General features: G+C 43.4%; 1 protein-coding gene across 1 annotated transcript; it reads left to right on the forward strand.

Annotated features, from left to right (window-relative positions):
- Nucleotides 1-3,418: 3,418 nt before the first annotated feature.
- On the forward strand, nucleotides 3,419-6,310 carry LOC119326674 (glyceraldehyde-3-phosphate dehydrogenase 2, cytosolic). Its single transcript, XM_037600298.1, has 12 exons — nucleotides 3,419-3,554; nucleotides 3,666-3,689; nucleotides 3,786-3,886; nucleotides 4,417-4,532; nucleotides 4,615-4,714; nucleotides 4,803-4,949; nucleotides 5,030-5,090; nucleotides 5,179-5,276; nucleotides 5,392-5,534; nucleotides 5,659-5,742; nucleotides 5,860-5,949; nucleotides 6,040-6,310. The coding sequence occupies exons 1-12, from the start codon at nucleotides 3,551-3,553 to the stop codon at nucleotides 6,083-6,085; spliced, it is 1,014 nt and encodes a 337-aa protein (XP_037456195.1). The 5' UTR covers nucleotides 3,419-3,550; the 3' UTR covers nucleotides 6,086-6,310.
- The last annotated feature ends 8,157 nt before the right edge of the window (nucleotides 6,311-14,467 follow it).

Here is a 14,467-nt window from a genome sequence, read left to right on the forward strand (position 1 = left end):
GATAGTGATATACAGTTTCCCTTGATAAACATTAAAAAACAACACTTTTCATATATGTTGCTGGTGCAAAATAATAAACACAACTTAGTACCTGATTCATAACAAGGTTGACTAAATTCAGTGTTGTTAGCATCGGCAATAATGTACTGACTTTTAATATGCCTCCACCAGAATAATGATCCCACAACAAAAAAACAGACGCTAATGCAAACTGTCGTAGAATCAAATGCAATTGTTGTTTCATGGCGTTTATTAGTAAAAATATTACTATTTGCATATTGATATTTGATTCAAAATTTTGAGCTAACTGAACACCGGTATAACTCCCAATCAAGTAATAACATACCTAATGTATAGCATTTTGCGATACATCCAAGAAGGGTATTCTAACTGTTCCCCATTATTCTGCACTGATGCACAAGCCACAAGAGATGCCCCTCCCAATAAACATCCTTACAGTGGTACCTTGGCAGTGTTAATGGTGTGCTTAGACCAGATTAACTTAGAGAATCTGCATAGACCAATTTACTTTACGTCAATGTTGGAAATCAATTCAACAAACAGTAGAATTCTACAAGAGAAGTAGCAGTGGCTGTATATACAGCAAGTACTTACCTCCAGGTCACCAGGATCACTATGGGATGTTACAAATGAACTGGACGTGATAGAGATGTCACTGACCATTGGGGGATTCTTTGCTCACTGACTTTGTTCAGTAGTCCATGAGATGCCTCTGCTTGGACTTGAGCTCCTCTGATGGCTTGAGGGATTCAGAAAGAGAGAAAATGAGATAGCAACATCAATATCAATGTGTCGATGCCATGGTGGTCTTTGATCCATCCTTTTGCACATTTTGACTCGCAGGTGCAGTAACGATTTGATCATTAAAAGATTCGGCAGAGAAACAATTAACATGATTGGTGAAGCATTTTTTTCTTGTGTAAATCAAACATGATAATAGTATTGCACTCAATTTCATGATCAGTTGAAAAGATAAATAGTTAGTGTGATATCCAGTACCTCACTTTTGCTGCTCGCGTATTACATATGGAGTTGCAACAACTCAGTCGTAAACAAGGGCATGGCCTAATATATTCATATGTACTGCTAGGCTTAATGCAAGGATAAAAATAGTAATCACATCAGAAATAAGTAAAGCTATTTTTCTTTTGTTCAGAACCGTAGAGCAAAATAGACACAAGAATATGGTTCTTCAATGTTCCCTCTTCTCCCTGTATGCAAGGGCTGGCGTGGATTCATGAAAAAAATGCTAAACAACATAATTTTCCAATCCTAACTGAAACAGATACTATTAAGACGAGTGAACATGAACAAACCTGTCTAAAAGCCACCTGAGCCCCTCAAAGCGATGCATGCCCTGAGCCCGTCCCAACCGAGAGTCCCCAACTGAAATCGCCCTGACACCCATGCGTACCTCCAGCTAGGAGCTCGATCGTGGCGGATTTGACGGCGACGCACCCGAGGACCCCGAAAAAACCCAGATACATTCTTCAAGGGTGTAGTGCGCCAACGATTAGGGGTGGAGCTCGTGGCCTCTTTGAGAGAGATATGCTCCCTGCTGCGCCTTTCTGATGGAAGACAGGAGAAGGAGAACTTCAGCTGCTAGACGGAGACGGAGGCGACGTTCCAACGGCGCGGCCGAGGACTGCGCCACGAGGAGGTGCGAGCCGAACGAAACGACGACAGCGGCGGCGCAACCTGTGGCGTGGCTGAGAAAAAGAAGAGATTGGGGTGGGAAGGAAACCTTTGCTGATCGTCCGTCTGAGATCGGACGTTCCTTCCTGCAGGCGAACGAGAGGGCCTCGATTTGGTTTTGGGAGTAGCTGGCCATCGGACAGTCGGCCCACGAGCAGCCCACGTGCGACAGGAGCAGTATCGGACGGCAAGGAATGATCTAGCAACGAAATCGGACGACCAAAAAACAGAAATTGTTGAGAGAGCTTGCTTTAGGTGCAGTTATACTGTCCTTAATTGCAACTCACAAGGACTACCCAACGCGTGCAAGCTGCATTATTTCGAAGGGGCTACACTGTTTCTAACACACAAGAACTTGTAGATGATGACATTGTTACGATGGGAGACCACCACCACCTCGCCAATTTGTTCTTCTTGGCCCATGTCCACCGTCATGAGCTCAAATGGGAGTGCACACACCTAAGCCCATATGGGATGACACCAAGATCAATGTTGGTCGGGCTTTCCTTGTCGTCGAAGGCAACAGAGACGATGCCACCCTGTTTGAAGTGCCACAATTGCGATTTTAGCACAAAGTAGCGATTGTCCTCGACAACAAAACTGAGGAAGAATCACCAGTCATCGCTGCCCACCCATTGGATGGTGGCATTGCCCTACAACCGCCACATCGATGAACGAAGCTCATCAACAATGGTCTTCGAGCTCACCCCGAATGGCAGGAGCTGCCCAAACAGCGACGACCTTCCTCGCAACCTCCAGATCATTGATGAAGGGGACAACCTCGTCGAGGCTCATCTTTTCCCTTGCGACACAATGACGGTGGAATCAAGGGAGCGCCTCCCCCAATTTTATTCACCGACATGCAAAGAACCCTCCACCCCACACACACCTTCCTCCTTTCCCCTTTTCTCCATCTATCCAGCTTGGTTGGCCAAATAACTTGCCATGTACCCTGCTCTCTGGCTCCATGAGGCGGTCCACCGCCTCGCGGAGCTAGAGAACAGGGTACACTCATAGACAGATGAGAGACAAAGGGGAAAAGTTCCACCACCTCACCCTCAAACTGGTCCAAGCAAGCTAGGGCTCGTCAGTGAGAGGGAAGAACTCAGCCTAGATCTGCGACAATGACCTCGTGCATTGCGGCAACGACATCATAAGAAATTGTATCCAAAATGAAGATTTTACAGTCTTAAATATATTTGGTGGGAGGTATTTCTTCTTCTTCTTCTTATTATTATTTTGATGAGAAAGAAAGCATTTGTAAATATATATGTAAGAAAATTTTGAAATTCCACATATGTGGCAACCGGCGGTTGGCGCTTTAACCACGCCAAGCCTCCCACGCCGCCGGTCGTTTGATCTTCTTGCACAAGAAGTAAGGCGCTGGGGTTTTCCAACAAAAGGAAAAAAAAGGAAAAAAAGAGTAAGGCGCCGGTCGTTTCACCTTCTTGGACGAGAAGTAAGCAGGGATGCCCCACCACCGCTCCCTCTCTCTCGTGATTATCGGAGCCAAACCCAGCAGCGGTCCAGGGTTTCCAAGGCTCCAACGTTCGCCCCGTCCCACCCACCCACAGGAACCTTCTCGAAACCATCGCCCCGCTCCTCGCCCGGCCCCACCCGTCAGCCACCCGCCCGTTCCATTCCCGGTAGCGGAGAAACAGAAGGCGATCCGCAACCCGCGGCGCCCCGCGGGCCCGGCCACCCAATGAAGCCCCCCGTTATATAAACACCCCCCCGGCCTCGCTAATCGCATCGCAATCTCGAGTAGCCGTCCCAATCCTCGATCTGTTCTCAGACCCTCCTCCGTCCGTCGCAGCTCCAGATTTCCTTCCCCATGGGTAACCCCGTCACCCCGAGCAATTACTAGCTGTTGTACCTTTTCGATTTCTTGTGGTGCGTTCGCTGATTGTTGTCCCTTCCTTTTGCTGGATTTTCCGTGGTCTGCGCAGCTCCGATCAAGATCGGTATCAACGGTGAGCTTGTGCCTACGATCTGATCTGGTTTGCTTCTCTGTTGGCTGCTTCCGTGGGTTCGTTTTCTGATGGATGCCTTTTTGCTTTGCGCTGCAGGTTTCGGCCGGATCGGCAGGCTTGTGGCCAGGGTTGCGCTCCAGAGCCCCGATGTCGAGCTCGTCGCCGTCAACGACCCCTTCATCACCACCGACTACATGGTATCGTTCTCGATTCTCCTCGCTCATGAGATCTGTAGGTTTGTATGGTAGGGTCGTTGTGGATTCGTGCATGGGACACCCGTTTATGGATTGTGGATTGTGAGCTTAGATCTGTACTAAACCTGATTGGATTTGCTTTTCTCGTTACATGCTGATGCTTTGCTACGCTATCATAAGCACAATTAAATAGCGATGTATATGAATCTAGTGAATGTCGCTACATGTCTGCATGTATCATCAGTTTTCGGAAACGACTTCTAGATCTGCTTTGCAAGTGCCTTTTGCATACGTTATATTCCTCATTTAGTGGAGAATAGTTTTGTAGTTCCAGATTTGAGGAATCTATTTGTTCCACGCAGTGACTATTGTTCCATTGTGGTATTTAAAATACATGTACACCTGGTAGTATTCTCTCTTATCTTACTATAAATAAGACACATGCAGGCTCCGTGCCAGTTAATTAAAGCATAGCGCTACTAATTGTCTCTGGTTCATATTATGGTTCTGAATTATGTGCTTGTAACTTGCAGACCTACATGTTCAAGTATGACACTGTCCACGGACAGTGGAAGCACCATGAAGTTGAGGTGAAGGACTCCAAGACCCTTCTCTTCGGTGAGAAGGAGGTTGCTGTGTTTGGCTGCAGGTTTGTTACCGTTCATTTTTGTGGCCGTGCAGTTGATTTCCATGTAAAGTACACAGGCTGATCGTACAATGTCCTGATGTAGGAACCCTGAGGAGATCCCATGGGCTGCTGCTGGTGCTGAGTACGTTGTTGAGTCCACCGGTGTTTTCACCGACAAGGACAAGGCTGCAGCTCACATTAAGGTACATTCTTTCACAGTTTCCATTTCATGGTACCTGAACCTTTCTTGTATATTTGTACTAAATTAGTTTTCTGTGTCACCACTTTCAGGGTGGTGCCAAGAAGGTCATCATTTCTGCTCCCAGCAAGGATGCTCCCATGTTTGTCTGTGGTGTCAATGAGAAGGAATACAAGTCTGACATCGACATTGTCTCCAACGCTAGCTGCACCACTAACTGCCTTGCTCCTCTTGCTAAGGTGCTTATCATTGCAGTTTTGTGCTGCTCAAACCAACTGCCAATATTGGGAATGGTATGCTGATAATTTTTTTCTTTCAGGTTATCAATGACAGGTTTGGCATCGTTGAGGGTTTGATGACCACAGTTCATGCCATGACTGGTAATGCATTACACTGGGTTTTTTCTTCAACATTTTATGTTCTATCTTTGACAAGTATGCTTATGTGTGGCTGAATTTGAATTTACAGCAACCCAGAAGACTGTTGATGGTCCTTCCAGCAAGGACTGGAGAGGTGGAAGGGCTGCCAGCTTCAACATCATTCCAAGCAGCACTGGTGCCGCAAAGGTATATTCAGCTGGCCTTCTATTATATCATCAGTTATCTGATTGAACACTGTAGCTTAATATAATAATCTGTACGATGGATTACCATTTAATTGTAACTGTTTGATTTCCTGCAGGCTGTTGGCAAGGTGCTCCCAGAGCTTAACGGAAAGTTGACTGGAATGGCCTTCCGTGTTCCCACTGTTGATGTTTCTGTTGTTGATCTGACTGTTAGACTTGCGAAGCCAGCAACCTATGATCAGATTAAGGCTGCTATCAAGTGAGTAACGCCACCAACCAGGAACAATTTCCTTTACTTCGATGAGCATATGGTTTCTGATTTTGGTATTTGGGCCACATACCACCTATGAGCAGTATTGATGTGTACCGATCTGATTTTACAGGGAGGAGTCTGAGGGAAACCTCAAGGGCATTTTGGGTTACGTTGATGAGGACCTTGTTTCCACTGACTTCCAGGGTGACAACAGGTGTTTACCATTGCTTTGACAATAGCCATGTTACTACTCTTTATTAATGGGTGCATTTTGATTGCCTAGGTGAGTACTCATCTGACTTGGCTAATGATGCCACTTTACCCATAACAGGTCCAGCATCTTCGATGCCAAGGCCGGGATTGCTCTGAACGACAACTTTGTCAAGCTTGTCTCCTGGTACGACAACGAGTGGGGATACAGGTCAGTGGCACCTTCTATGGCTCTTGCAGTTAAGATTATACTTATATGCAGAAATCAACTTGCTGAATCCTCAAATTTCTCTGCTTGCAGCACCCGCGTGGTCGACCTCATCCGTCACATGCACAGCACCAAGTAAATGAGAGGCATGAAGATACAGGGGAGAGTGGTTTGCCCCAGAGGAGTGTTCAAAGCCTCTTCTTCTGAGAATAAATTTTTGTATGGAATTATGTCAGCTAAAAACCTTTTATTGGATGTATCCTGATGGTTGGTTGGGCTTAGCGGCTCACATTTTGGTGGTATTATGTACTTGCTTGAACTAAATCATGAGTCATTTTCACTCATCTTCTTTGGTTATCCATCACATGTCATTTCGTTTTCTTGCGATTGGAAAGTTATCTATGGTTATGTTGTCTTTCCACGCGTTTGCTGAAGGAATGAGATTTATGCTCCTTGTAGCGAAGCAGCAGGACAAATGTGCAATGGACTAATAACTAAAGAAATATGTCTCTAAATGGATAAATTTCCACATCAATGAATTTTTATTATCCTTTGAATCAAAAGAGGCCGAAGTGTTTTTGGGAGGCATCCGATGTTTTTGATGAAATTACACCCTCGCGACGAGATTTTTATTAATATTTCCATCTCCATGGGCTAATAAAATTAAAATCGAGTAGCAGTAAAAGAAAAATGTCGGTTTGAGTGTCATGGACTCATTGACAATGATGAAATTTCACTTTTCCTATTTCCAAGTCCACACATCTAGGAAGTAATAAAACTTCGACGTCACTACACTGCCATGCTTATCTCCTCCCATGGCAACATGCGACGAGCCGTAGATCCGATTAAACCCATGAAGAGGCGCTAGTAAGCCCCTTGATTTCATCGGTTTCGGCCTGTGAAAAGCTTTGGCATAAAAGACAAAACAATCACTCCAGCGTAAATGGTTGTGAGTTTACGTTTTCATCATCTTTGGTAAAATCAAGTCCACCACGTAACATAACACGCTCTACCATATTTTTTTACGGATAATCCCAATTTTGGTTTAATAGTACATTTCAATAAAGGACGACCATACTTGTTCAACTTATCTCTTTCAACTTGGATACCATGAGGCGGCCCTGGAAAGTGTCATGTGGCGCATGCTGGTTGGTCACGATAAGAAAATATTTTTTAGAGTTTTTTTCTAAATGATAGAGAGACTTTCTTTGAGAGAAGTTTTTTAGGTAGAATGATGGCCAACCAGCTATGCCATGTGACACATGCTGGTTGGTCATGGTGAGAAAGTATTTTTTAGAGTTTTTTTAAATGGTAGAGATACTTTTTTTGAGAGAAGTTTTTCTAGGTTTTGTTTAAGATGGTTGTGATGTCCATGTGACGTGAGAGTGTTTTTTTTAAATTTTGACACGATGATGAGGTGTGCATAACTTTCTCTCAAGCGGCCCGCAATGGCAGCCCCCAACCATTAGTAATGCATAAAGGGTCACGCTAGAAGACCCCATGACGAACGTGCACTCTCTAGAATTAGCGTAAATCATTTGCTTTCTCTTAATAAACATGTTGGATCTCCGTTATCTCATGGAACAATTGTTTCCTTAAAGAATTATATATCAAAGAAAAAAAGGGCTAAAAACTATGTTGAGGATAAAAAGAACTATGGGAAAGGATCTATTTCGACTAACTGAACCGAAGGAGCGATCAACCGCCTCGTCCATCAGACACAAACTTTTCTTTAACAATAATCCTGACCACAACTCTAACCCTAGATTAGTGCAACGAACTTCCTCTCATTCCTCTTATTTTCTCTTTTCACCATGGAACTCTTTCTCTGTGCCGCAAGGTAAACCATGGTCGTCTTCGCTGTTGCAAGTGGGCATGGGCGGCTACACGACGTCCGTCAATGTTGTGAGCGTTGACGGCGGAACTCCAAGTGTCAACAAATGATACACGGGCTATAGTGGCGGATGTTGCAAACTCACTAATGCTACAAAGCAACAAGGGGTGGTGCTAGATGATGCAGGCCGGCTAAGAGATGCTTCAAGGGAGGCAGCCGTCGGTGTGTCGTGGAAGTCTGGAATGATTGCAAGGGGGTGCCACTGATGCTGCAAATCGTCAGTTGCACTGCTGCAAGGTGACATATGTGTGTCGCTACAAGGCGACCGCCATATTGAAAGCACAGTTACTCCCTGGGTGATTTTGGTAATTTATGACAACATATCTCTTGTTGGACTAATATTTCTACCTAGTGCATTTCAGAAAAGTTCAACATTGGAGTGGCATGAACATGGACAAGAGGATGTGGAACCCTTTCAAGATGCTAAGGATAAATATTGGCAAAAGCTCAAGATTCTACATTTCCTATTTTAAGTGATCCAAGATCACATTTAGTCCATAGGAAAGCTAATACAATTAAAAGGGGATGAGGTGCTGCTTAATGGCTTGCTTGCTCAAAGTGCTTAGTGATATGCTCCAAAACCCTCAGCCACTTTCTCATTTCCACATATGTCCTAAACCTAAATGTCAAACTCGGCCCCGTCGACTTTGTCTATCCGGCGCCACCAAGTTTCATCTTATTCAGCCATTGCAAAACCCTAGTCACTTCGGTCTCACCGATGGGATCTCGATCTCATCAAGATGGGCTTGCAAACTCTCTATGATCTATTGCAACATTTTCGGTCTAACCGAGTTTGTGCAGTCGGTCCCACTAAGTTTGCTTGACCAATCCTCTGTTTACTTATTACCAAAATCGGTCTCACCGAGTTTGAGTAATCGGTCAAACCGAGTTGAGGTTTTACCCTAACCCCTGCACATCGGTCTCACCGAGATGACTATATTGGTCCCACCGAAAATCCTAACGTTCACATTTTTACCTAAATCGGTTTGACCGAGTTTGTTGATTCGGTCCCACCGAGTTTGGGAATCTGTGTGTAACGGCTAGATTTTGTGTGGAGGCTATATATACCCCTCCACACACTCTTCATTTGTGAGAAGAGCCATCAGAACAAACCTACACTTCCACTACTCATTTTCTGAGAGAGAACCACCTACTCATGTTTTGAGACCAAGATACTCCAATCCTACCATATGAATCTTGATCTGTAGCCTTTCCCAAGTTGCTTTCCACTCAAATCATCTTTCCACCATAGCCAAATCTGTGTGAGAGAGTTGAGTGTTGGGGAGACTATTATTTGAAGTACAAGAGCAAGGAGTTCATCAACAACACACCATCTATTACCTTTTGGAGAGTGGTGTCTCCTAGATTGGTTAGGTGTCACTTGGGAGCCTTCGTCAAGATTGTGGAGTTGAACCAAGGAGTTTGTAAGGGCAAGGAGATCGCCTACTTCGTGAAGATATACCCTAGTGAGGCAAGTCCTTCGTGGGCGATGGCCATGATGGGATAGACAAGGTTGATTCTTCATGGACCCTTCATGAGTGGAGCCCGCCGTGGACTCGCGCAACTGTTACCCTTCATGGGTTGAAGTCTCCATCAACGTGGATGTACGATAGCACCACCTATCGGAACCACGCCAAAAATCTCTATGTCTCCAATTGCGTTTGCACACTACAATCCCATCCCTTTACTTTCTTGTAAGTTGCATGCTTTACTTTCCGCTGCTCATATACTCTTTGCATGCTTGCTTGAATTGTAACGTGTATGCTTGAAATTGTGTTAATCTACCACCTCAACTGAAAAACTAAAAAATTACCAACTTTGTTCGTTGAGGGCCTAATCACCCCCCTCTAGACACCTCTTATCGATCCTTTCAATTGGTATCAGAGCATTGGTCTCCATTGCTTTGGTTTATTCACCATTGGAGGAAGATGGATGAGTCTACGTTGGGGAGTCTTAGACGTAGAGTGCATATGCTTGATGGAGAGTTCTTTAGTGAGTGGAGAAATGAGATGCTTCGAATTTTTCATGAATATCACTTGAACAAGTACATTACTACTCCTTGTGAACCCCCTGTTGATTCCTTGCATCCTACCCATGATGAGTCTCTTGACATCATTCGCAATCTTAGAGCTATCAATTTTATCACTAGAGAATTGCCTAGAAATTTGATTGGTCACTTGCCTACTCTTGATTGTGCTTATACTATATGGAGATTTCTTGAGGAACGATTTCGAGACTATTCCTTGAAAAACTTAGATGAGATTCCTCACAAGTCTATTGCTTTGAATAAGATGAATCCCAATGATCCTAAGTTTGGAGATTGTTTATTTGAGGTTACCAATCTTATGCGTGCCAAAGGAGATGTTGGAATCATTAGCAATATTATTTCCGAAGCTATTAGAATTCATAGAGATGAACATTGTCAAAATCATATATCTAATGAATCACTCTCTCTAGGAAATGATCATTTGCAAGATGATGTTGAACATGGATACTAATGATGAGGATGATGATAATGACTTTGATCTTGAAGAGTCTACGAGACACTTTGGTCTTATGGCTAATCTTCACGGCTACATGGCTGGAGGAATGGAATGGGTCCTTGATAGTGGATGTACCGATCACATGACCGGACATAAAGATATGTTTAGTGAGCTTGGTAAAAACGACGACCCTCGAAAGTATGTCACTTTCGGTGATAACTCAAAGGGTAAGGTGGTTGGCCTCGGCAAGGTGGCCATCTCACATGACAACTCCATACAAAATGTTATGCTTGTTGAATCTCTTGGATATAATCAACTTTCTGTATCTAGACTAGCTGACTTTGGTTTCAATGTCCTATTTACTAAAGTAGATTGCCAAGTGTTTTGAAGAGATAATCATAAAATGGTCTTTACCGACATACGTAGAGGTGATCTATACATTATTGACTTCACTAAAAAGGCTCAACCTAGAACTTGCTTAATTGCTAAATCTTCCAAAGGCTGATTGTGGCATAGATGGTTAGGTCATGTGGGCATGCGAAACCTTGACAAGCTCATTAAAGGTGATCATATCATTGGTGTTAAAGATGTCATATTTGATAAGGATAGACTTTGCAGCGCTTGCCAAGCAGGAAAATAGGTTGGAGGAAGCCACCCCATGAAGAAAATCATGACCACGAGGAGACCGCTTGAGCTACTTCACATGGATCTCTTCGGTCCCAACGCCTACAAGAGTCTCGGTGGTAACTCATTTGGACTAGTCATCGTTGATGATTTTTCAAGATTTACACGGTTGTTCTTTCTCGATGATAAATCGCAGCTTCAAAAGATCTTCAAAAACTTCGCTAGGAAGGCCCAAAACCAATTTGAAGTGAAGATCAAGAAGGTTCGCAGCGACAACGGAACGGAGTTCAATAACGCCAATGTGGACACCTTTCTTGACGAATAAGGGATCTCACATGAGTTCTCGGCTACGCACACACCTCAACAAAATGGAGTTGTTGAGAGTAAGAACCGGACGCTCATCGAAATGACGAGAACGATGCTTGATGAATACAAGACGCCAGAACATTTTTGGGCAGAAGCGGTTGAGACAGCTTGTCATGCAACGAATCGTCTATATCTTCACAAGCTACTCGGCAAGACGGCATACGAGCTCCTAACCGGTAACAGACCCCAAGTTGGATACTTTCGGGTATTCGACTCAAAGTGTTACATTCTTGACAAGCATCATCGTTCGAAATTTGCTTCTAAGTCTCATGAAGGTTTCCTACTCGGTTATGGCTCAAACTCTCACACTTGCCATGTCTACAACAATTTCACCCGAAAGGTTGAAGAGACGGTAGATGTGAAGTTTGATGAGTCTAACGGCTCGCAAGTAGAGCAATTGCCAATTGATGTAGGTGACAAAGATCCTTCGGAAGCAATCCAAGACTTGTCTATCGGTAAGATTCGCCCAACGGAGGTGAAGGAGAGTACCTCGTCTGTCCAAGCGGAAGCCTCAACCACACGCCAAGGTGAACCACGAGTTGACTTAGAGGCATCCAGAAGTGAGACACGTCAAGATGGTGAGAACGAGGATGTACAACAAGATGAACCTTGACGATCGACCTCCTTCTCCACCTCCACGGGAGAATGACCACGCCAACAACAACGAAGAAATACAAGAAGAAAAACAAGACAATGAAGAGGATGTTCCACCCTGACCCAGACAAAAGCTATCACGAGTTTAAGCAAGAGTCTCAAGAGATCATCCCGTCAAACAAATCTTTGATGACATTCAAACCGGGAGAATTACTCGCTCTAAAACTCGTTTGGCTAACTTTTGTGAACATTACCCATTCATTTATAGCATTGAACTTATGAAGGTTGAAGAAGCATTGGAAGAACCGAATTGGATAAATGCCATGCACGAAGAGCTACACAACCTTGAGAGGAACCAAGTATGGACGTTGGTTGAGAAGCCCGATGAGAAGCACAATGTCATTGGAACCAAATGGGTATTTCGAAATAAGCAAGATGAAGATGGACAAGTTGTACGCAACAAGGCTCGTCTCGTTGCTCAAGGCTACACTCAAGTCGAAGGTATGGACTATGGTGAGACTTATGCCCCCGTTGCTAGACTTGAGTCCATTCGCATCTTACTTGCCTATGCCAATCATCATGACATTACCTTATATCAAATGGACATCAAAAGTGCTTTTCTTAATGGTGAAATTGAGGAGGAAGTTTATGTTAAAAACCTCCCGGTTTTGTTAATCCTAAGAAACCCAACCATGTTTACAAACTTCACAAAGCTCTTTATGGTCTTAAGCAAGCTCCTAGAGCTTGGTATAAATGCTTGACTAAGTTTCTTCTTGATAAAGGGTTTGAAATTGGTAAAATTGATTCTACACTCTTTACCAAAAGGGTTAATGGAGAATTATTTGTGTGCCAAATTTATGTTGATGATATCATATTTGGATCAACTAACCCTCATTTTAGTGAGAAGTTTGGTAAGCTTATGTCGGAGAAGTTTGAGATGTCTATGATGAGTGAACTCAAATTCTTTCTTGGTTTGCAAATCAAGCAAACTAAGGAGGGAACCTTTATCTCTCAAACGAAGTATACCAAGGACTTATTCAAGAAGTTCAACATGCAAGAATGCAAAGGTATGAATACCCCCATGTCTACTAGTGGACATCTTGACTTGACAAAGGATGGCGAACCAGTTGACCAAAAGGTTTACCGCTCTATGATTGGTTCATTGTTATATCTATGTGCCTCTCGTCCCGATATCATGCTAAGTGTGTGCCTGTGTGCACGATATCAAGCAGCCCCCAAAGAGTGTCATCTTAAGGCTGTGAAAAGGATAGTGAGATATGTAATACATACATCAAATTTTGGCATTTGGTATCCTAAGAGGTCTTCTTTTGATCTTGTTGGCTACTCCGACTCGGACTATGCCGGTGACAATGTCGATAGAAAGTCCACTTCGGGTACTTGTCAATTTCTTGGTAGATCTCTTGTGTCTTGGTCCTCCAAGAAACAAAACTCGGTATCCTTATCCGCCATCGAAGCCGAATACATTGCCGCTGGTGCATGTTGTGCTCAATTACTTTGGATGACCCAAACTCTTAAAGATTATGGGATATATGTGAAACATGTTCCATTGCTTTGCGACAATGAGAGTGCTATTAAAATTGCTCATAATCCCGTGCAACATTCTCGAACTAAGCATATTGAAGTTCTCATCATTTCATTCGAGATCATGTTGCTACGGAGATATCAAGCTTAAGCATGTTCTTACCGACAAGCAATTGGCAGATATATTCACTAAACCACTTGATGATAAAGTGTTTTGTAGGTTGAGAGGTGAATTGAACATCATTGATGCCTCAAATTTGGAGTAGAAACTCCATGTGGATGCATGCAAGGCATGAGCCTCACTATGACTAATCCTTGACCATCCTCTTATGATGATAATCATATGTCTTGGATACTCTTGTACTCTTGCATGCTATCTAACCTTTGTAGGTACTTGGTTAAGCCCAACCCTATGAGATTGCAGCTCAATCACATTTTAAGCAATCTCTACATCTCCAAGTCTCTACAAAATGGTGGATGAAGACAAGGAAGCACGAATCCATTCAATATATCCTTTGACAAATTCCTATATCAAATTTCATGGTTGTCAATTTGGATACACAAGTGATCTTCCTTGCAAGACTAACCCATGAAGGAAGATGAACTTCAACTACAAGTGATGCTCCCAACTCTTGATGATCTACATCAACTTGAGCACCCTACATAAGTTCAACTACATGATCAAGTTCATCACCACCACCCAAGGTATGTCATTCCATCTTAGAGAAGCTTAACCCCAAGACATGGGTCAAAGCAACTCAACAAGATGAGAATATATCAAAATGCTTAAACAAAAAATGGCAACCCCATTTTGAGCTTAAACAATGAGTATGACCTATGATCAAGTGTCTTCACTTGACTCCTAAGTCAATATACTCTAACATAGGTGACTTTGTCGCCGACCAATTCTAGATGAAGTTCTTTGTTGTTTCTTTGTGCTCTTGCATTTGTCTCATGCATGATAGTTCACCTTTCAAAAAAAAACTTCATCTAGATCTCTCTTCTTTTCTTTTCTCTA

This window comes from Triticum dicoccoides, chromosome 6B (assembly GCF_002162155.2).
Source record: "Triticum dicoccoides isolate Atlit2015 ecotype Zavitan chromosome 6B, WEW_v2.0, whole genome shotgun sequence".
Lineage (NCBI taxonomy): Eukaryota > Viridiplantae > Streptophyta > Magnoliopsida > Poales > Poaceae > Triticum > Triticum dicoccoides.